The sequence below is a fragment of the Salvelinus fontinalis genome, chromosome 2, assembly GCF_029448725.1.
Source record: "Salvelinus fontinalis isolate EN_2023a chromosome 2, ASM2944872v1, whole genome shotgun sequence".
Classification (NCBI taxonomy): domain Eukaryota; kingdom Metazoa; phylum Chordata; class Actinopteri; order Salmoniformes; family Salmonidae; genus Salvelinus; species Salvelinus fontinalis.
In genome coordinates this window covers 87005552-87026749 of record NC_074666.1, presented here as the reverse complement: position 1 = coordinate 87026749, position 21198 = coordinate 87005552, and the positions used below count along the sequence as shown (strand labels likewise).

Genomic DNA, 21198 nt, shown 5'->3' with positions numbered 1-21198 from the left:
GTACGGTCTTTGTTTGTGCACTACTGAATGGAGCTTTGTTTGAACAGTTGCTCAATATGATTTAACCCTGTGATGGACCAAACTTGAGCCTGTCATTTGAGATTTATCTAACTAGGTAAGTCCGTTAAGAACAAATTCTTATTTACAATGACGGCCTACCAGTGTCTAAAGATGCTTAGTGATTACCATATTTCCTTTCAAGTGCACCCTTGCTCTATACAGTACATCTAACATATTGATGACAGAGCCATGTGGTTAGTATTTTTCTATGGCTCTGCAACAGTTTGTTCAAATACAATACAAGAGTTGAATTCATTACCATTTATTGATTAAATCCACCAGGTCTAGCATCACCATAACTTCCATTATCCCCAGTCAAAACATGCTATTACATGTATATAATATAGTATGTATATACAGTAAGGATAAAAAATACAAAACATTTGATACTATAATATAGGAACAGCAGTGAGAAAATAACAATTGTCTGCCTGTTCATTTTAAAAATACATTTAACAAAAACTGGAACAATGTCCCATTAGAAACCCACAGCAGCCTCAGAGGGATCACGTGTCTTGATAAGCATTCTAGAAAATAACGGTCAAACAGGAGCTGAAGTGTCACAGTGGAGTGAAGTGGTGTCCTGCAGAGCTGAGGGCATGGTGGAAAGTGAATAAGGCCATGCATGCAATGGCTGACACCCCCTTCTGTGTTTAAGAATCTGCAGTCAAAGGACACCACACTAGACATGCATGTCTTCACTGTCACTGCAAGGTGGACACAAACAATGCACCCTTGTGGTTATGGGCATCACTGCTACACAGATTTCACATGCACTGTGAAGCCTCAGAAGCAAGAGGCACTTATCACAAGACAACTCAGTGAACAAGAAAAAACCTGTCCACGGAAAATGTTGGAAAACTATCCATCTGAGTACTAGATAAATGGCAGCAACTACCTGGGTATCTGGGATATGTAAACATAGTAATATACAGATGTTTAAACCAGCCAAATTAGAGCATTGTGTTACAATGGAAAGGTAAGTAAGATCCGGATTATAAAACACTAGACATGTAAACTTTACCTTGATCAGGCAACAGGAGGGGTCCAGTTGACCTTTACAGAGATTATAGCTTGTATTCCACTAGTTAAAGCCCTGTGTGTGTGTTAGGAAGAAAAAGCATACACTGATAACACATCTGAATATTATTATACTTCCTCTATGTACAAATCCTCATAGATATGCATGTTGTCTACCGAACTTCCTTATCCCTGACAAAAGAAATTCAGATTAAAGTTGAAATTCTGACATTGATTTGGTCATTGAACAAAGGCAACATTTTCAAAAAGAAATGTTTTCATGTACTGACAATGTTAATGTATTCAATAAGTAGCTCAACCATCTACAAGTTGAACAATGGTAATGACTACAAATTATAATTTCCAATCTTTTCATCAATACATGACCAAAGCATTTTAGCTCAGAACTTGCATGATTGCAAACCGCCAGAGTTTGGTGTAATTTTGCTTGGTATACAGCCCTATCAAAGTTCAATATAGTTAAACCGCAGAAGCGTAAGGATTGTGTATACACACAAACAAGCAGATATGCACTAATTCATGCAAGAGACAAAAAACGATATTCTTTCTCACGTAAAATGGAAAACAGGCCCTTCGCAACATCAGCCGATAACAGTCACTGTCATATGTCAATGTGAAAAAAAAATGTGCCTATCAAATGGCTTTAGGTATAATGTCCTCTAAAATGTAACAATGTGTTCCAGTTCCACAGTGGCTGCGTAACAGGTAACCCAACTAAAACCCGCCAGAGTTCAGGGATGGAAGACAAGTTTTAGTCCTTTAAACATCTGGCATCCCCCAACATCATTATCATACAATAACCCTGGTAGAAGTAGTTATAAGAATGTCCTCCTTCCAAAAAACTGATCATGTGCAGGTTGAAGGGATATTTGGAAAGGGACATAAATAATCTCGGTTTAAAATAAATAAAAACTGTCGATACAGTCTTCGCCTCTAACAAGACAGTATGAATCTATACAACTCCATATAAATAGTCTTAAATATCTAACTTTTAAAACATGCTTTCCAATTAATTTCTCAGAGGTTTGATTTTTGTATGTGAAGGACTGGCATAATGTAGTACGCACAGATGTTTGAAATAATGTCCCACCAGACAGTGCACACCTAATGCATCTTCCAAAACACTATTAGAGACCCTGAGTAAATAATTGATGGACCAAGTATAAATGCTGTGGACAATATGATAAGTGATAAGGCCCTTCTCTCTGTGTGAAAATCTACAGTCCAGTTTTACTATGTAGGCCCAAAAACAGAGTAATGCTATCAATTGCACATTTTGATTTGATATCTGAAAGAAAAATGGTGTGTACAATGTATAGACTGCAGTTAGCCAGCTTCTTCAGCATGCCATAACGCTCCTCAGAATGTGATGTAGTTTGTGTCTTTATATCTGGACATCATAGCAGGACGCAATCTAAGAACTGAACAGTCTCTTCACATTCGAGAGCCTTGTTCTTGAAGAATCTGCAAAAGAAAATGGTCAGAGCAAAATAAGATGTTTAGGCCTGTATCTTTCATACGAGACAGATGTTTCAAAAAACCTTTGACAAAAGGTTTTTTTGACTGGAAAGCAGGGAGACTAAGGCTATGGAGAATTCTATGAACTGCAGAAGCTAGTGACAGGAGGTCATTAAATATTAAAGTAGTTTAAATCATTATCGAGGCATTGCTCTTGTCTAGATAATGATTAGTGGGATGCTCTCTAGGTAATGGGCTCATAGGGATGATATGGCACAAGGGGAGAAGGGGCTCTTGGAGAAAGGTTTAAGGCCACAATGGCAGGGGTCTAAACAAAATCTCACCAATTGTCCCCTTATATTCAAAGGTAGATACATTCATTGGCAAAATGTTTCTAACAATCCTTGTACTTGTCCTCTGCAGGAAATGCAGCATGCAAAGAAAGGAATTGCAGCATCCATGACCAATAAAACAATTGTGTGCATTTATGTTAGACATGTGATACACAACATGTATACCAAACTTAGTGTAAGTCACAATAAATGGTTGTAACAATGGTCAGGAAGTTGATGAAAGACGTTTTTGTTGCAGTTCTGGGATACTCACCTTGGCCTTTTCACTTGGTTCACTGCTTGTGCCGTATGATTGGTTATGTAGCTCCTTAGAGACAACACACAGGAACTCTGCCTGGTCTTCGTTTCCATAGTTATATGAGGAGCCAATACTGACCAACTGAGGGGGGGAAAAAAGGGGGGGAACCAATGCCCAATGAGAAGGGAAATGTTTCTACGGGACTAGAGGAAACATGCACACATGGGAAATCTAATCTTTCCAACAGCTTGCCAGGCACAGTCAAAATAATGTAACAGATTACAGTAGACAATTTCTATTCTACTTAAGGATCTTAACTTATTTTAGTTTTATGTAACCAAATTATGCTGCAAGGTTATATTTCAGAGGGACTACAAATGAAGACAATTATAGTATTTATGTTATACACTGAACTCAGCATCATCTGTGAACAGTAAATCAACCAACACAAGTCAAAGTGCAGCCGAAAGGAACATTTCTGAAAATAGGAGGCAGAACACTCCCCAATGTCTTCCTTTCAGGATAATTACCTGCTCAAACTTCCAACCATCTGACATGGTGGAAACCATTTGTGTTAGCTCCTCTTCTTGGCACTGCAAGACTCTATAGACATGTTTTATAGGGAGCTGTGGAGAGAGAGAAAGAGGCCATGTTAATTCACATGCAACAGAGCAGCAAGTGCTCTCAATAGGCTACATATGAATCACCCATCCCCCCCAGAGCAGAGCATAGTGAGTATGTGCCAATTCCTGACCTCCTCTACCTGGCAAGGGTAAGGAGACTCTGGACTAATGCAAATACATCAACAAGACCTGGAAATCCCAGTAGCTTAAGCAGAGCTTGTGCCCAGAGTCATTGCAGTATTAGACCATGTAAACAGAGGTGATCCTTGGGAGGGAGCTAGCCAAGGATGTGCCTCTCGCCAGTAGTTAGAGGGCCTTAGAGGCACCAAGGCTGACATGCCACTCCACTGCCCCTTTTAATATCCAGAGCTCTGTATTAGTGATTACAACAGGACAGTCTCAGGGAAGAAAGAAATCACCCAGATAGCAATGACAATTTTAGTCAAGCCCACACACCTGAACTGTTTTGCAGTCCCTCTCCCTGATTTTGTCTTTAATTAGCTTGATCAAAGAAGGAATATTGTAGAATTCAGCCTCTTCCAGTACACCTTGAGAGGAACAGAATGTATTTAACCAGTTCTTAAAACCCCAATCATTGAAAACAACTATGTATGCTAATGAGAACTGCTGTGGTGTTAAATGTAATAAGTGTGATTGTTAGCGTGTGACGTGTTAGAGCGAAAAAGAAACAGCAACAAAGATAACAGAATGGCACAACTCTTCAGACATGTCTCAGCATATCTCAGAATATCACCAAGACATTATCATCATACCTTCCTCGGCAAGGCCTCTATTGAGCACCAGTTTCCCATGCCTCAGGTAGTTGAGCACTGGACCAAAGTATGTTGGGTCCCGGTCTATCAAATAGGCACCCGTTTCATCCTGAAGAAAGAGAAGTCGATAACAATGAGAAAAGCAGACAATCGATAACAAATCTGGGGAGAAACCATTGACGATTTTTGTACAGTGACAAACATCGAAACAGAACTGTGCAATAGCATAAACCCATAGCCAATCCATGGATACAACAGCTCTGTAGCCAGAGCTTGGAGCAGCGCCAACATGGGGTAACTGACATTTAGCAGGTCTCATTATCCCTGAAGGATCACCACAGCGGCCTTGCTCCAGCCTTCACACACACGCGCCATCATTAGCAAGAATCAATACAGAGGGCAGAGATACATCTCCTTACATTACACTGGGCACATGAACATTACAGACATTGGAGACTTTCACCTCGACTTCAAATTAGAAACGCTAATCAGCATAGTTTCGTAAATATCCTAGATAACTATGGGATGAAACTATTCTGCTGGGATACTGTGGATCTTTCAGAGCCCAAGACTCATTGCAACTGCATCTGTATGACTGAGCCAACTTGTCTTGTAAGGTCTTTTGGCCGCTTTTAAATGTCATCCTCCTGTTAAATGATGCATGGTGACCTTTGAGTGTTGGAAATCAGGATGGTAAACACATTCAACATGTGGATTATCATACTTTATTTTACAGGGGCAATGCTCCTGTAAAATAGGGGGGCTCATGTAAAAAGGGGGGCTCATTTGCACAATTGTATATTATAAGCCTAATTATTTACAAAAAAATATATACTACTTGCTGGTCTTGCCAACAATGTATTTTATGGTCTATTGGCGTGTAGGCGTTATTCACCAGCTAAATAGCTACAGTAACAGTTTATTGTGGTTGACTAGATAGCAAACTTGCCTGTTAGCGAACTGACAGATACTAGTACTATATACGAATGTTATCTATCTTAGTACGAGTAGAAACGTGCTGCTGTACAAATTAATATTTGTTAAGTCAGTTACTGTAGATCTGTAGTCAGGAGGGTTATCCAGAAAAAAAAAACAGGAAAACAAACTAACGTTAACGGTAACGTTATTTAGCTAGTTAGACAAGTTCTTTGGGAGTTAACGTTGGCCAGTTGAACCATCTAGCCTGTACTAGTAACGACGTTAGTAGCTAACGTTGACCATCTAAATTAGCTATCAGTTTGGCTTACTTCCTGGCTAAACAACTAAAATAACTAGCTAACTAGTTAGTAAATCGGTCTGGATATGCTAGCTAGGTAACGTAAGTTAACGTTAGAACATTCACATGATGTGTAACATAAAGGTTAGCTAGTTAACATTAGCTAACTAGCTAGTAACGTTGTTTAGCTAGATAGATATCCGTACCTTGTCAGAGTCGAGGTCGGGGTCGGCCTGGCACAGACGGTACAGGAATGATTTTGAGTCTCGGCACAACGTTTGCCTCGTTGTGAGAAAGTATGTCCCACCGACATTCAGACGGACCCATTTGGATGCCCCGATCCCAGCTGACTGCATTCTCTGTTCCGGAGACAGGGCGGGACACTGGTCAACTGAGCCGTTTGAGTCAGGGCTCTTCTCCGCCATCCCAGCTCCTCGAACCTGGATGCGTCGCTATCTAAAGTTACAGGAACTGAGTTGAAGCGAGCCGGGAAACTGGGTAAGGCATAGTCATGAAGTACGGTAATCCAAGTTTGACAACCCCCACCCACCGGTTTCCAGTTTTTATTATACATCTGTCAGATTCCACAGCCACAGTCAAAATTGGCTACAAATGTTTTATTTTTTTGGTCTTAATTTAAGGTTAGGGTCAGGCATAAGTTTAGCAGTGTGGTTAAAGTTAGGCTTAACTTTAAAATAAGATTCTAAGATAATAAATTGTAGAAATGGGCGGGGTTTATAACTTTGTGGCTACTGAAGCTAGTGAGGACCCCTCCCCCACTCCCTGCATCCTTCTCATAAGAATAATTTTTGCAGTTGGGACTCCATGACTTCAAAAAAGGGTTGGTCCCAAAATGATCATACTGAGCCTTCACCCAAGCTAAGTATAAATAAACACAGGACGTTTGTCAAAACACATGCTTTTATTACCAAGCCACCTTATATATATGCTGCATTCTTCCAATTAACAATTTGAAACTTTAACACAAAAAATAAGCCAGGCCCACATCTATTTATGTAAAACATAACAATGTCACCATCCATAAATAAAATATAGATTACAATGAAATATCATAATTTACCATTATCAACTATTTACATTCAATTGATTTACATTTAAATGATGTAAACATGGAGCCGGGACAGTAATCCAAATTATTACCATATTTGAACTGTTTGGATAACATGAGGATTAATCAGCAAAGGATAAAAGCCTAAAACAAATACAAAATATTAATCTTACACTTTACTTGCATCCCACTTTGTACATCACAGCAATGGTCGGTAGAATAGACTAACAAAATATCGGTCTAACATTTACAATCAACTTCTCCCAGAAATGAGAACAGGCAAAAACAGGCTACAACATCCTCCTCTACAATTTGGATGAACTGTTCAACCAACATCCAAGTCAAATCCTAATTTCTAAAGCAGCACCAGCCCATGTGGTTTGACCAAAGTTTATTCTCTGCTATAGAAGACAAATAGCTTAGGAGTACCAAGGCCACCGTGTCAGACATGAGACCATCCAAGCCTAAGAAATCATTAGTTAGAATAGTTGCAATAGCCATTCTACTTCCTTGAATAATAGGTCCTTTCTATACCAGAATTTCTTTAGATCCAGCTGAATGTATCAAATTCTGCATTACAATGGAACATGCCCTGAACCTGCTGCCCTACAAGAAATTAAATGTGTGGAGTAATAGGGAAACCAACTTGTAAGCTACATTACAGCTATGTGTTTTCCATCATTTATGAATTAACGCCTTCATTTTCTGTCTCCTGTCATTACAGGGTCTTCAAAAGATAGTGTACCCAACCTACATGCATGAGTTACAATGCTTGTTATAGATCTTTTGCCACACTTCTTGAATTTTCTTGCACCATTTGTCAGCATTCCCACATGGGTCCATCAGATAGTATGTTCTGTTAGGCTGCAAAGAGGAGGATAGGTCACCGTTACTGATAGTTTTATAAAGTGAATTTTGTTAGCTAAGGGTGAGCTATTAATTACAATAGACTAATTCATTACTGTATGGACAAAGAAGGTCTTGAAGTTCTTGGCCTCTGGGCGCAGTGCGGGGGACCAGGGGATCTCTCCTTTCAAAACCTTGTTAACTGGGTCCACATAGTAAAGGTGTGGTCCCTCAGTCAACAATAGCTGGCGCCGACGTGCAAACAGCCCCTGTAAAAGCAGAGAGCAATTCTCAGACATAAAAAAGAAATCCCTTGCCTGTAGGTAAAGTCAGTAAGTATGGTTCAAGATGCCCCAAATTGATTCCTGGCAGCAATTACAAACAACTGCCAGAGGAGGGAAGTATGTTGCTTTAGGGTTGGAAGAGTACAGTATCAAGACATTCACTCCTCCCCTTCAAACTGAAAAATAGAACATTACTGTAAAGTAATTCAGGATTACATAAATCCTTACCTTCCTTTTGTCCACTGGTCCCATCTTGAGGATCAAATTATTCTCCACAAACTGATTCCTTAATACATTAAAAAAAGTTAATTTCCAAAATCTTTCTTGATACAGTTCACACAGTATATCATGTTATTGTTGGCATTGTATTGTCTTTAGATAAAGTACTTCATGTTTACAAGATGTAACACATAGAATTGTGTAAATATTGTAAGTTAACATATGAATCCCAACATACGAGCATGAGATCATCAACTACAGTATGTGTCAATATTATGGTGAGATAATATTGACAGTTAGTCTTCTGACACTCTGTCCACAAAAACATGATTTGCTCGTGAGTACATCGCTGCAGGCCTACCAGGGGTTTCTGCTTGTCTGTTTCTCAAGCAGTAGCCGCTTCACCTCAGTGGAAAACTGCAGGTCCAGCTCAAAAGAGTTGTTGTCCAGGTCATGAATGTACTGCTTGATGTTGCTGTTGGGCCTTTGTGCAGGGTTGGAGTTGGGGATGGGACTGGGGTTGGCCACAAACAGTGGTTGACAGGAGCGGGAAAAGACAACCTGCATGTTGCTGAACTGGCTGAGGAGGTCATCATACTGTGGATGGAACCACATCCTGATCATGGTGTTTTCAGTACAGATTACAAAACAAGGACATGCTAATTTGACATATTGGGGAAAGAATATGTCAACAAGGATTTGTGCCAACCTTTTATCATATATGTCAAGAGGGAAAAACCTACGTTTCCATAATAGTCCTCATCATCCTCAGCCATGGCTGGCAGGTAGGGGGTGAGTTTGGGGGGTGTCTGTAGGTGAAGGTTCTCCCATGTGACGGCCTTAAAGAAAAGATGGGCTCTGAGAGGGTTGTACCCACCCATCTCCTCACAACCTAATCGGTTGGAGGGATCCAAGCACTACCACAAAAATAAAGCAATGCTTAGTTAATAATGACACTCATTGGGTCATAGTATGGAACAACATCTAAATGTATTTTAATAATTCATATGATTAGACTCACTAGAAGCTGTTCCACTAGATCCTTCGCATTAGGAAAGAATTTATCAGGAAATTCATACTCCAGTTTAATAATCTTCTGGAATTTCAGGTAGTCATTCCTGGTGAGCAAATAACACCATCAAACACATGGACAGACAGAAGATCATATGAGAATGCAAGGCCCATGTTAGAACTTGTGTCATATTGATGTCTTCTTTGGGGCTTGATTGCCTGGAAGTGGAAGATGCATACAGTATACACAACTGTCACTGTACTTGGCTTTGAGGTAAATGTGTTGGTTTATAGTTGAACAATGAAGCTGCTGCCATGTGAGAGAGAGACTGGGGTTTCTTCAAGCCTCCAGGCACTCAATACACAAACAAGTCATAAACACCACAGCCATAACTTCCTGTTATTTCACACAGTGTTTTTAGACTGCGATAACAAATAGACTAAATCGTTTACCAAATCAAAGTGCGCTTCTTGCAAAGCCCCTGACAATGACGCTTCTCAAATATTTTACCTGAATATTCAAAAAGAAAAATAATAATGTACGATACGCAACTTACCCAGCTCTAAATGGAGGTAATCCTGCTACCAACTGGTAGATGATACAGCCTAAACCCCAAAGGTCAGAGCTAAAACACATCAGAAAACATGACAGATTCAGTTAACTTTTTTCAGTGTTGGGTTGTATCATAGTGATGTAAACATTGCCAGAAATACACGAGTCTTGTTCCCAGCTGTATAAAGCATGGCAAGCGAGGCTAGAAGTGATACACTAACAGACAACTTGAATATTGGATTCAAATCAGGGTACTGAATGAATTCAAGTCAAACTACCTTTTGCAGGCAGATTTCTGAGTCAGTAGCTCTGGAGAAACATACTCAGCTGTTCCAACAAAGGAGTTTGCTCTGTCTGCAAAAGAAAACAATCATATGAATTAGATGTATGGACAAATTATTCACATGACACATTTGGTACTGTTACTGAAGATGTCTTGAGTCAATTGTGCTTAAAATGACATTATTGACTCATACCTACTAAAATGATATTCCGAGCACTGTATAACTAGCAATTTGCTATAATTTGCTTCCATATCTATGAAGTCCACATAGAGACCCTTGTGCATGTGCCTATAAATAACAAAAACACTTTTCTGTTAGCCTTTAGAGAGGTATAGATAGACAAGTTAACCACAATACGATAAGGGGTAAACAAACCAATGTACTGTACTTAGTCTATCAACAAACTGGAGGAAAATTACACAAAGACAAAGCAATATGTGTTAAATTACTTTGTGTACCATCTGATGAGAGTTGTTTTGCAGTTCCAAAGTCTGTTATTTGAATGTGCATGTCCTCATTCAGTAAAATATTCTCTGGTTTGAGGTCCCTGTAAAGAAAAAGCCACACCATTTAAAACTTTAAAATAAAATGAATATCATGACATTTTAACAAACCTAACGCAGTGGTAAATCTAAGCACTGGCGATAGCGCTATAGGTTCAGGGGTGTGTCAGAAATATTTTTGCCATTTTCACAGCCGGATTTATGACTACAATAGCTGGCAGTGACGCAAAAGGGCTGAGTTTTGATGAATTAATAAGTTGTAGGTGTGATGAGGGCTTGGCCACTCACTGGCCAATCAATGCGTTCCATGGCTTAATACTGCATGTGTTTGTCTCAAGTTCTGTTGGTTATTGACAGTCTTTGCGTTGTCATCACTTCCAATTCGGCTGGAGGCACAGAATATTATTTAATCCTGGTCCATTTTGGATTGATACTAAAGTTTATTAAATAGCATAGGCTACAGTAACGAGTTTGCTCAATAGCCTATGTTTGGAGAGTTGGAAGTCAACATTGTTGTAATTGGCTTCAATGAGCCTAGCCTATATGTCTCTATGTGTCAAACTTTTCCTAAATTAAAAAAAATACTAGGCTCCTGTAAATTGTATTGTATGTGTGAGGCACGTCCTCAATAAGTGAAATATAGCTTAGGCGTTCCGTTGATCCTGCATTATAGGACTGAATAATTTAAATATGTTTGGAGGAGTGCGTCTTTGGTAACCAGATGAGAGGCGCTCTTTGGAGCTGGGGATCAATACTTTGAACAAGTGAAATGAAGTATGCAGGTAGGCATATGTGTGTATGTTTTAGGATCTGCAGTATATTTTCAATTCACGTGTCTTTACCCATAGCATTTGCACGTCTATACAAAATACTAGGCTCCTGTCGATTGTATCGTTACCTATGTGCTAGGCAGATTCTCAGAAATGTGTATATAGTATGCAAGTATGTGAATTGTGAATAATGAAAAAGCAGAGGGCAAAAACCTCCAAAATGTTTAAAACCTCCAAAATGTTAGACAGGCAAATTGCCGAATCTGGCATTAGGTCTGGAAAATACCAGTGTGCCAGTTTTTACATGACGAAATTGCAAACTAACGTGTGTTTGACACTTGCACCTCCTTAGTGGCAGCCGAAAATAGAGCCCACAATTTCTAATCAAGGAACATTATAAAATTTCCATAAAAAATTATTGAAAGATACAAAAATATCAAATAAATTAATGTTTGTCAAACTTAATAGTACATTGTGAAATTGGTCTTACCTGTGAATTATGCCTTTAGAATGCAAATACTGTAATGCACATACTATTTCAGCAGAGTAGAATCTAGTGCACGTCTCATCGAATGAGCCTATTTTGCGAATGTATTTCAGTAATTCCCCATTTCTTGCATAGCTTATGCCAAAATCTAACAGGAGGCAGTTAAGGATAATGGTACTAAGATCACAAAATAGATGAGACCAGATATTATTATGTAGAAGTCTTAAAGTAACCCATGTTCTGATTATTTCAAAGGATACACAACCTTTTCACATCTTGAAATGTGAAGTAGAGCTTGACGATAAATGGATGGTCTAAGCTTGACATGATATCCCTCTCTCGTGTCACGCAATGTGCCTTGTTCTCCTTCCGGATGTGCATCTTCTCCAGAATCTTCACTGAAACACAATTCAAACCGATATGCTTCACTCTGTGTTTTTGACTGAATCAAATTCCAGTTTTCTCACTTCAAAGAGCATTATTGTTCAGCACAAATGCATTTAAGTTAATAGCAGAATCCAGGACAGTCACTTGAACGCCACTTGAGAATCATCAGCATCATGCAACAAGAGAAAACATATTTGTAGTGTCTTACTAGCATATTCCTTCCCTGTGGCCTGTTCTCTTGCCAGCACAACCTGAAACAAGTTTGCAATCAACAAAGATTTGTTTTTTAACAATCCAACCCTTTACCAACTGTAATCTGTAAGCCCCACACACAAAATACAAAACCATAGAAAATTATGAGGACTTACTGTTGAATAGGAGCCTTCTCCTAGAATTCGACCAAATTTAAAGTCCTCTGGCTGCTTTACAAGCTTTGGGGAGGCTTGAGGGCCCTCCATTCTTAGATGGTGGAACAAACTGGAGTCCAAGTGATTCTTACCATAGAAGGAGGAGGGGAGGAACACAGGATGATGCTGGACAGAATAGGAACGGCATCATACCTTAAAGGATGTACAGAGACAGAAAAACAACAGTCACATAACAAAAAAATTAAGCTACACTACACTTTCCCTCCCTCCCCTCTCTCTCACACATACACACACTCACACACACACAAGAAAACCACCATACAGCGAGTAACCCACAGCTGATAAACTAGCATGCTGCTTCCGCACAGGGAGGGTTCTTGTTTATGTTTTTTTTTCACACGACTACAGGTGTTGTTCCAATTCCTTATAAATACCATTTCATTATTCAAGTAAGACTCCAAGAGAGAAAGGGTCTTTAATATCTGAGATATCTACTGCAGCCCTCATCCTCCACATACAACACATTCTGTTAAAGGTCCCCAAAGCACACATCCCTGAGTCGCTCCTCTTTTCAGTTCGCTGCAGCTAGCAACTGGAACGAGCTGCAACAAACACTCAAACTGGACCGTTTTATCTCCATCTCTTCATTCAAAGACTCAGTCATGGACACTCTTACTGACAGATGTGGCTGCTTTGTGTGATGTATTGGTGGCTCTACCTTCTTCCCCTTTGTGCTGTTGTCTGTGCCCAAGAGTGTTTGTACTCTGTTTTGTGCTGCTACCATATTGTGCTGCTGCCATGTTGTGTTTCTGCCATGTTGTGTTGCTACCATATTGTTGTCATGTTATGTTGCTACCATGCTATGCTGTCATGTGTTGCTGCCATGCTTTTTACATTTTTTATTTAACTAGGCAAGCCAGTTAAGAACAAATTCTTATTTACAATGACGACCTACCAAACTGCAAAAGGCTTCCTGTGGGGACGGGGGCTGGGATTAAAAATAAATAAAATAAAAATATAGGACAAAACACACATCACGACAAGAGAAAACACTACATAAAGAGAGACCAAAGACAACAACATAGCATGGGGTGGCAGGCCTGCCTAGTGGTTAGAGCATTGGGCCAGTAACCGAAAGGTGTCTAGATGAAGGTGTCTAGATGGAATCCCAGAGCTGACAAGGTAAAAATCTGTCGTTCTGCCCCTGAACAAGGCAGTTAACCCACTGTTCTTAGGCTGTCATTTTAAGTAAGAATTTGTTCTTAACTAGTTAAATAAAGGTTAAATATATATATTTTTACATTAATAGCAGTTGTTTATCTTATAGAATATTGTCCTGGGACAATCATGAAATTATGGTAGCAAGTTACTTTCATTAATTACTTTTATTAGGCTAAGTGATTGTTCGACTTAAGCTACAACAGAAAACACAAGGTTTAGAAACACTGGTGAATGAGTCCATTGAGAGAAGCAACCATCAAAACAATAGAAACACAAGCAGCATAGTGTAGGGCAGGGTTCCCCAACTGGTGGCCCGCGAGCCGAATTTGGCCTGTATTTCATTTTATTTGCCCCCCCAGTTTTCTGAGCAACCCCCCCCCCCCTAAAATATATATATATATATATTTAATTGTTTGACATAAAAGACTAATAACAACAGCAAATCAGCTCCAAGTGATTTTAATTTTGGAAATCCCACGCATAATAGAGATACTGTATATGTGATCGTATACAAAATGTAAGCAATGTTTGAAATGATTATGTTTTATTCAAATATACAGTACCAGACAAAAGTTTGGACACACCTACTAATTCAAGAGTTTATTTATTTTGACTATTTTCCACATTGTAGAATAATAGTTAAGACATCAACTATGAAATGTTTATATAAATGTTTTACAATTGAACCTTTATTTAACTAGCCAAGTCAGTTAAGAACAAATTCTTATTTACAATGACGGCCTACACCGGCCAAACCCAAACGACGCTGAGCCAATCAGTTGTGTTGTGACAAGGTAGGGGTGGTATTCAAAAGATAGCCCTATTTGGTAAAATACCAAGTTCATATTATGTCAAGAACAGCTCAAATAAGCAAAGAGAAATTACAGTCCATCATTACTTTAAGACATGAAGGTCAGTCAATGCAGACAATTTCAAGAACTTTGAAAGTTTCTTCAAGTGAAAAAAACATTAAGCTATATGATGGAAATGGCTCTCATGAGGACCGCCACAGGAAAGAAAGACCCAGAGTTACCTCTGCTGCAGAGAATAAGTTCATTAGAGTTAACTGCACCTCAGATTGCAGGCCAAATAAATGCTTCACAGAGTTTTTTTATTTTACCGTTATTTTACCAGGTAAGTTGACTGAGAACACGTTCTCATTTGCAGCAACGACCTGGGGAATAGTTACAGGGGAGGGGAGGGGGATGAATGAGCCAATTGTAAACTGGAGATTATTAGGTGACCATGATGGTTTGAGGGCCAGATTGGGAATTTAGTTCAAGTAACAGACACATCATCGACTGTTCAGAGGAGACTGTGTGAATCAAGCCTTCATGGTCGAATTGCTGCAAAAAAACTACTGAAGGACATCAATAAGAATAAGAAACTTGCTTGGGCCAAGAAACACAAGCAATTAGACCGGTGGAAATCTGTCCTTTGGTCTGATGAGTCTAAATTTGAGATTTTTGGTTCCAAATGCTGTGTCTTTGTGAGATGCAGAGTAGGTGAATGGATGACCTCCGCATGTGTGGTTCCCACTGTGGAGCATGGAGGAGGTGTGATGGTGCTTTGCTGGTGACACTGTCAGTGATTTATTTAGAATTCAAGGCACACATAACCAGCATGGCTACCACAGAATTCTGCAGCGATATGCCATCCCATCTGGTTTGCGCTTAGTGGGACTATCATTTGTTTTTAAACAGGACAATGACCCAACACACCTCCAGGATTTGTAAGGGCTTTTTGACCAAGAAGGAGAGTGATGGAGTGCTGCATCAGATGACCTGGCCTCCACAATCACCGACCTCAACCAAAATGAGATGGTTTGGGACGAGTTGGACCACAGAGTGAATGAAAAGCAGAAAACAAGTGCTCAGCATATGTGGGAACTCCTTCAAGATTGTTGGAAAAGTATTCCAGGTGAAGCTGGTTGAGAGAACACCAAGCGTGTGCAAAGCTGTCATCAAGGCAAAGGGTGGCTACTTTGAAGAATCTCAAATATTATATTTATATACACTTTTTTGGTTACTACATGATTCCTTATGTGTTATTTCATAGTTTTGATATCTTCACTATTATTCTACAATGTAGAAAATAGTAAAAATAAAGAAAAACCCTTGAATGAGTAGGTGTTTTCAAACTTTTGACTGGTACTGTATATTTGAATAAAACAATAATTTCAATGTTTGGGCTTCTTGCGGTACATTTTTAGTCTACAAATGATCACATAACAATAATACATTACTGAAAATAAACTCTTTAATCCCACCCCTCAGCCACGCTCAGCCCATCCCACCTATCACCATAGACCACTCGTTTTGTTTCCATGTGCCATATATTTTTCAAATGTGCTGTGATGTTTTACATAAATGTTGAGCCTTTCTAATCGTATAGTATCTACAGATTGTGAGCCAAAGGTGAAAACCTTTCCTACGAGTATTATTATATTATTTATTGACTGACTGGATAAATAAATAAATTGTGGGCCAGTTTTAACATGACGAAATTGAAAACGAACACTTACTAACATGCTTTTGACACTTGCAACTCCTTAGCGCCAGCTGAAAATAGAGCCCACAATTTCTAAACAAGGAACATAAAACTTCCATTATAAGTTATTCAAAGATACAAAAATATCCCAAAAATGTATGTTCATGTCAAACTTCATAATACATAGTGAAATTGGTCTTACCTCTGTGAATTATACCTTTTAGAATGCAAATACTGTAATGCACATACTATTTCAGCAGAGTAGAATCTAGTGCACAAATTATTTGTAATTATTTTCCGGACCCCTGACCATCCACTCAAGAAAAAAACAAAAACAGCCTGTGACTGAATCTAGTTGATAATCCCTGGTGTAGGGTACTTTCCACTCCAGACACCTGCCACGGAAGGCAGTGCTCCAACAACACCATGACAAAACTATAAACCACAGAAACCAGAGGGTATGTCCCTTTGCACATAGAAATGTACAATTTAGAAGAAAACAGCTCTTATAGTAAAAACAAAAAAGCTAATAATTAACTGAGACAATCAAAGGCATCTGTCCTAGAGACAGGAAATCATAGCCTAGTCTAACCTCCAAGGCAGTAAACAAGCCAATAAAAGTAAATTACCTGTCTTCTAGGAAACTTAAACAACTGGTCATAAATCTGTATTTTTAAACAACATTATTTTATGAACAGATTAAGATCATTGTGGTTTCCTGTTGTGACACGTCTTGCCTAGGTGAGAAAGAGAGCTTCCTTAAATGTTTGTGTTCAAGCTTATCCATAGAGTCCCACAGTGGAGGTGTCATAATACCCATAAAACCTAGCGGTAAAAAATAGTTTTTCTACCATTAATTTTTCCCATAAGGAATTTTAGAAAAATGTAAAATAAGGGCTGTGTTTCATGTAGGCTTACCCTGGCGTGATGTTTTGATAACCATGTAAATTTCTCTCGGACAAGGTGACTTTTATCAATATATACACTACCGTTCAAAAGTTTGGGGTCACTTAGAAATGTCCTTGTTTTTGAAAATTGTCCATTAAAATAACATAAAATTGATCAGAAATACAGTGTAGACATAGTTAATGATGTAAATTACTATTGTAGCTGGAAATGGCAGATTTTTAATGGAATATCTACATAGGCGTACAGAGGCCCATTGTATTCGGCTCTATTTACTCTCAGATTCAAAAATGCTAATTAGCAGCAAAGCAGACATGCAAAACTACAAATCCCTGAAAGGTCCTACACGTCATCTCTAGCTGATACCTTTGCTAACAGGTCAATTTAAAACTTGCACAAGACAGTTCACAGAATTGTCCATTAAAGAAATGTAGTCAATGTATTCATTACTACATTTAACTAACATTAGATAGGTAATCCAGAGATTCTTAACTTCGCCTCGATTCTCAGTCTCGTCCAGATCATCATGGCATTTGTAGTTCTTTATGATAGCCATATTAGCAGCTAATTAGCATTTCAATTTGGGGGGGGGGGGGGGGGGTTAATCCAGGTGAATATATTGATAAAAGTCACCTTGTCCTAGACCTAGAGAGATCGAAACAGTTATCAAAACATCACACCAGGGTAAGCCTACACGAAAACAAAGCCCTTATTTTAAGTGTTTCTAAAATCCCCTATGAATGGTGGAAAAACAATTGGAACCATTTCCCTGTTTGACCGCTAGGTTTTATGGGTATAATGACTGTGGTACTCTATGACCCTATAATATTACAGCTCGTAGGAGGACTGTAGCCTTCTGTATGTGTGTGGGTAATTGGTCTCCATCTGGGAACTAAACTCAGTAGCAGGCCGTTTTCTTTCTTGTGCGGATGGTCAGGGGGCAGAGACATAATTGCAAACAATTCGTAGACTAAAAATTGACTGCAAGAAGCCCAAACAGATGTATTTGACTAAAACATAATAATTTCAAACCTTGCGACATTTATACATGATAAAATACAGTATATCTTGCTATTATGCATGGGAATACTTTGGAACAGATTTCCTAAATTAAAATAACTTGGAGCTGATTTACTATTGTTTTAAAGGTCTTTTATGTCTAACATAAAAAGAGGGGCCAAATAAAATCAAATGCGGGCCAAATTCGGCCAGGGGGCCGCCAGTTGGGGAACCCTGGCCTACATCCTCTGCCAAGAGGTCTGACCTTTATGGCACAGGTCGGTGGTAATACCGTAGCAGATAACCAGAACCAACATCATTGCTATGTTAAATGAACAATCCTTCTATATGTAACATTACAGTAATGTAAAGAGATGGCTGCAGAAGCATAGGCCTAGCCAAATTTAGCCGACTAAACTCAACGATTTACGATCTATTTGAGCTCCGACTAGCGTTAGCGTGGGCAGACTGCAGCTCCGACGTCACATAAAATAAAGTTTTTACAAAAAGAACGACAGATTTCAGCACCCAAAGAATAGCCCGCATTTACACGGGACAATGTAATTTGTAAATGCGGACTATTCTTTGGGTGCAGAAATTCGTAGTATTAAAAATTAAATAAATAAAATGACATCGGAACTCCAGTCCGCCCACACTAGAACCTGCTCAACTCCATCATCGTTGAGTTTAGTCGGCTACTACTGCCACAGTTTGAAAAGTGTTGGTCGGTCAATCAATTGCTCACATTTGAGAAGACATCTGCACACACGGATGTGCTAAGGTAGGAATATAGCTAACGTTAGCCAGTACCAGTGCTAGCTGCTGACTGTTAGACCCAACACCGAACATGAAAGTGAATCTTACCCGCAAACGCTAAACTGGTTGCTTGCTGACATGGATGGAAGTCCTAAAGCAAGCTAGCTACGTACTGGGTTCGTTTCCGAAAATATGACGTCATATCACAACAAAACATTTTACTCTCGTTCATTTGTAGCACGCGCATATGTTCTGAAATTGCACCAAGAATGAAAGATAAAGCAAGTTGAAGACAAATGGTTGGCTATACATATATATTGTTGCAATTGTCTTTACTGATAACTATAGCTACTCATCTACTGTTTTGCGAAATAGAAAACGATACATATAAACCATACCAATGTATTATTGTACTTACAATAGCGAACAAGTATGTAATACAAGACAAATTAAAGGACATAGTAATTACAGGATTATCAAACTACTTTCAAAATATTACATAGAGCTCAAATTGTCATCCAAGAAACTGCATCTCGCCAATTTCTCTTCTAAGTGTTGAGTCGCAGCATCCTCTGGTGGTTAAGTCACATACTGAAGGATCAATGGCTCTAGTGCCATCAGTGCAGACAAATTATGAAATGAATTGGTCCAAAGTAGCTATTTAAACTATCACACAATTGATACAGTAATTTAAAAAATTACATTATTTCAAACGGACAAAACACATTTCATTACAGTGTAATATACACAATTCTACTTCAGAATTACAAATAAGAAACTGCAAATGATCATAAGTAAACATTATGTTATTTAGGAAATTGTAAAGACTATGACACTCCTTGCTCAGTACATTTTCAAAACCCAAGAGGTAGGCCATCTGTGTCCTATTGGCATATGATGTAACATTTGGTAACTTCACTCAGTGGCACAGGTTTCCTCCTTACCTGGTCCCTCTATGCAATAACTCTTCAAGGGGTGAGTAGAGACCTTTTTTGGCACAACGTTGGGGATAAAACCTTTAGAGGTTTCGTGTAGGATACAGTAATCAGTACATATGCATTCTGGCTCACTAGATACAGGACTATTAGGCAGTGTTAGGAGTGTTAAGTCCTCGCATCCAGAGTCCCCCTCACAGGAGACCGAAGGGTCCTGAGAGAAAGAGGTGACCATCCCTCCAAACTGGAGCTCTAGTGGAGAGCAGGGCAGCTGGGTGTAAGGAATGTCCCCTGGACCATTTCCATTTGGACTGTGACTGCAGACCCAGTCCATCACTGAGGGACCAACATAGGGAGTGTGAACTTGTGCTAGGGGATATGGTGTTGTAGCTGAACAGTCCTGGTCCTCTGCTATGGGTTTGGCCTCAATAATCAAAGTATCGATGGTCAGGAGCTCTTCTGTTTTGTATGTTTGTATCAGATTGCACTCTGACTCAAGCCAGTTCTATAGAGAAAAAATGATTAAGATATAAACTGTATCCCAGGGACCATTTTGAAGATGTTATGAGGAGAACTTTGGGAAAATAATAAATTAATTAGTAGACGTTACCTGGAAATGTTTGTTATCTTTGTGGGGAGGTTTGAAAAAAGGGGCTGGGCTTGGCACATCATAGAAAGCTTTTATCTTCATTCTATGACACAAATGATTGTAAATGATTTGTGTTTGTGTGCTTCCAAATCAGCCTCGCTCTCTCATGACACAATTTTTAAGTATTTGTATGGGTTTCTGAAGAAGACCAGTTACCTTGTAGTGGGGTTGTAAAATACAAACAACAGAACTCCAGCAATCACACAAACTGGAAATACAAACTTGCTGACGACAAGGACTATAGTTGGTTCTGCTGAAGGAGAAAATTAGTATATGCATCAATGGCTGTGTTTAGACAAGCAGCCCAATTCTGATATTTTTTCCACTAATTGGTCTGTCTAAACACAGCCTAAATGGTTTGCCATAGCATATTTTGGGACAATAACAAAGAGGCGATAGGTAAGAGTGGTATATGATTTAACTAGTTTGTCTCCAAAGCAGATCTCTCTCACCTTCCTTTGCATCAGTCTTCAATTGCACCGGTGTACTCCACAGACTCCACTGTCCTTTATATCCAGAGGACTTATATAGCTCGGATCTCACTTTCAGAGTATATGTGGTATCTGGCTCAAGTCCAGATCCATCAATTAAAATAGATTTGTTTTGAGGGGACACACAAAACACCTGAGAAAAAATCCAGGAAACAATTTAGCAAACAACCATTGACTTTAACAATTGAAGCATGAATTTTATTAAGAT

The 21198-nt window shown here is 39.1% G+C and overlaps 2 protein-coding genes across 5 annotated transcripts; both read right to left on the bottom strand.

Moving 5' to 3' along the window:
* Window positions 1-306: 306 nt before the first annotated feature.
* On the bottom strand, window positions 307-6419 carry LOC129830430 (BTB/POZ domain-containing protein KCTD5-like). 2 transcript variants are annotated; one of them, XM_055893016.1, is made up of 6 exons: window positions 5969-6406; window positions 4547-4655; window positions 4230-4321; window positions 3681-3776; window positions 3166-3291; window positions 307-2565 (listed from the first exon to the last, which is right to left on the bottom strand). In XM_055893016.1, exons 1-6 carry the CDS (start codon window positions 6185-6187, stop codon window positions 2536-2538), a joined length of 672 nt encoding a protein of 223 aa, XP_055748991.1. In that variant the 5' UTR covers window positions 6188-6406; the 3' UTR covers window positions 307-2535. The 2 variants fall into 2 exon arrangements, with proteins under 2 accessions (XP_055748991.1, XP_055748986.1); XM_055893011.1 differs by lacking the exon at window positions 307-2565 and adding an exon at window positions 2579-2976 and having other exon boundaries at window positions 5969-6419.
* A 246-nt stretch (window positions 6420-6665) lies between these two features.
* LOC129830415 (3-phosphoinositide-dependent protein kinase 1-like) lies at window positions 6666-19158 on the bottom strand. Of its 3 annotated transcripts, none has more exons than XM_055892981.1 (14): window positions 19024-19158; window positions 12544-12735; window positions 12384-12426; window positions 12049-12186; window positions 11792-11936; window positions 10478-10575; window positions 10023-10098; window positions 9749-9817; window positions 9202-9298; window positions 8924-9097; window positions 8542-8777; window positions 8190-8247; window positions 7794-7946; window positions 6666-7695 (listed from the first exon to the last, which is right to left on the bottom strand). In XM_055892981.1, exons 2-14 carry the CDS (start codon window positions 12631-12633, stop codon window positions 7582-7584), a joined length of 1491 nt encoding a protein of 496 aa, XP_055748956.1. In that variant the 5' UTR covers window positions 12634-12735; window positions 19024-19158; the 3' UTR covers window positions 6666-7581. The 3 variants fall into 3 exon arrangements, with proteins under 3 accessions (XP_055748956.1, XP_055748975.1, XP_055748966.1); XM_055893000.1 differs by having other exon boundaries at window positions 10487-10575; window positions 19024-19157; XM_055892991.1 differs by lacking the exon at window positions 19024-19158 and adding an exon at window positions 16289-16349.
* Window positions 19159-21198: the final 2040 nt, after the last annotated feature.

Bases quoted from the DNA above. Each gene is read 5' to 3' on its own strand.
- LOC129830430 (XM_055893011.1), bottom strand. From the start codon at position 6,187: ATGGCGGAGAAGAGCCCTGACTCAAACGGCTCAGTTGACCAGTGTCCC. The intron at 4,656-5,968 runs GTACGGATATCT...CTCTTTCTTCAG, and splicing joins CCGACCTCGACTCTGACAAG to GATGAAACGGGTGCCTATTT. The intron at 3,292-3,680 runs GTAATTATCCTG...TCCCCCCCTCAG, and splicing joins ATGGTTGGAAGTTTGAGCAG to TTGGTCAGTATTGGCTCCTC.
- LOC129830415 (XM_055892981.1), bottom strand. From the start codon at position 12,633: ATGGAGGGCCCTCAAGCCTCCCCAAAGCTTGTAAAGCAGCCAGAGGAC. The intron at 8,778-8,923 runs GTAGGTTTTTCC...TTCCATCCACAG, and splicing joins ATGAGGACTATTATGGAAAC to TATGATGACCTCCTCAGCCA. The intron at 8,248-8,541 runs GTAGGCCTGCAG...TAATGTATTAAG, and splicing joins CAGACAAGCAGAAACCCCTG to GAATCAGTTTGTGGAGAATA.